Genomic DNA, 985 nt, shown 5'->3' with positions numbered 1-985 from the left:
GTGGAGGGCTGTTGGTATGGCAGCGGGGTTGCCGCCTTCCCTGACTCTGGAATTCCGCCCTTGTTCTCTGTGTAGCTGGCTCTGCGAGATGCGCTTCTGAAGAAGAAGAAACGGCTGCTGAAATAACCAGGCACCGACGGAGGGCAGGACTTCATGGCCCTCAGAAAGAGCCCTAGACGTGCTGGTTCCACCCCAGAGGGGGAGAGGGGGACTGAAAGGCCTCATGGATGTCTGTTCTGCTCAGCTGGAAACGGAATGTTTCCAGGCTGTTGGGAATGGCACCTCTCGTACGGATGGCAGAGGGTTTTCATGTTGATTCTACAGGTAGCATCAAATGGAAGATAAAATCTCAGTCTGGTCTGTCAGTGTGACTTGCTGGTGTCTGATTTTTCACGCCTGAGGATAACGTGGGGTTGTGGTTTCTTCACTTGAAAGGTTGAACTCGTGCTTCAGCCTTGACTCTGCTGGGACCATTAGTGGTTTCTTCGTGCCTTACCCAGCTGCCTGCTCTACTGGGAACTTGAGGGAATTCACTCTTCCCCCCTTTGTCAGATGGCGTGGGAATGGATTTCCTTGTGGGGCAGAAACGGGTGCCACGTGCACACTCGAACCATCACGTATTTTGTGCGGTTTGCTTGTTTCTTATTGGGAAACCAGGGTAGTGCCTGCGATTTGGCTTAGGCACGTTATGCTGAACACACCACCGAATTCACACGAATCCCTTTTCCTTGTCTTGCTTGTGTGGGTTTTTGCTTGTTTTGTTGCCAGATCTTCCTGAAGAAGCTTAGAGACTTCGGGGAGAGCTGCGAGAAAACCCACACAGCAGTTTTCTGTGTCCTTGGACACTCTGACCGTGATGCCCTGCCTCTGACCGCGGCGGTGTGTCCCCCGGTGGGGCGGTGTGTCCCCCGCTGCCCGCCCCGCAGCCGGCCCTGCCCCGTTCCCTTTCCCGCAGGGGAGGGGTGGCCGTCGCCGCGGGCAAGAA

General features: G+C 55.3%; 1 protein-coding gene across 1 annotated transcript in view; it reads left to right on the top strand.

Moving 5' to 3' along the window:
• The window catches only part of SDAD1 (SDA1 domain containing 1), a gene marked incomplete at its 5' end in the record, with an annotated part of 8283 nt that extends 8157 nt beyond the window's left edge, over positions 1-126 (top strand). Inside the window, one exon of the mRNA XM_010138773.1 lies at positions 76-126. Within this exon, the coding sequence (XP_010137075.1) occupies positions 76-126 (51 nt within the window). The remainder of the gene's footprint in view (positions 1-75) is intronic.
• Between the last annotated feature and the right edge of the window lie 859 nt (positions 127-985).

This window comes from Buceros rhinoceros, unplaced genomic scaffold, assembly GCF_000710305.1.
Source record: "Buceros rhinoceros silvestris isolate BGI_N320 unplaced genomic scaffold, ASM71030v1 scaffold33370, whole genome shotgun sequence".
In the NCBI taxonomy this organism is placed as follows: domain Eukaryota; kingdom Metazoa; phylum Chordata; class Aves; order Bucerotiformes; family Bucerotidae; genus Buceros; species Buceros rhinoceros.
This window is presented reverse-complemented; position numbering and strand designations above follow the sequence as displayed.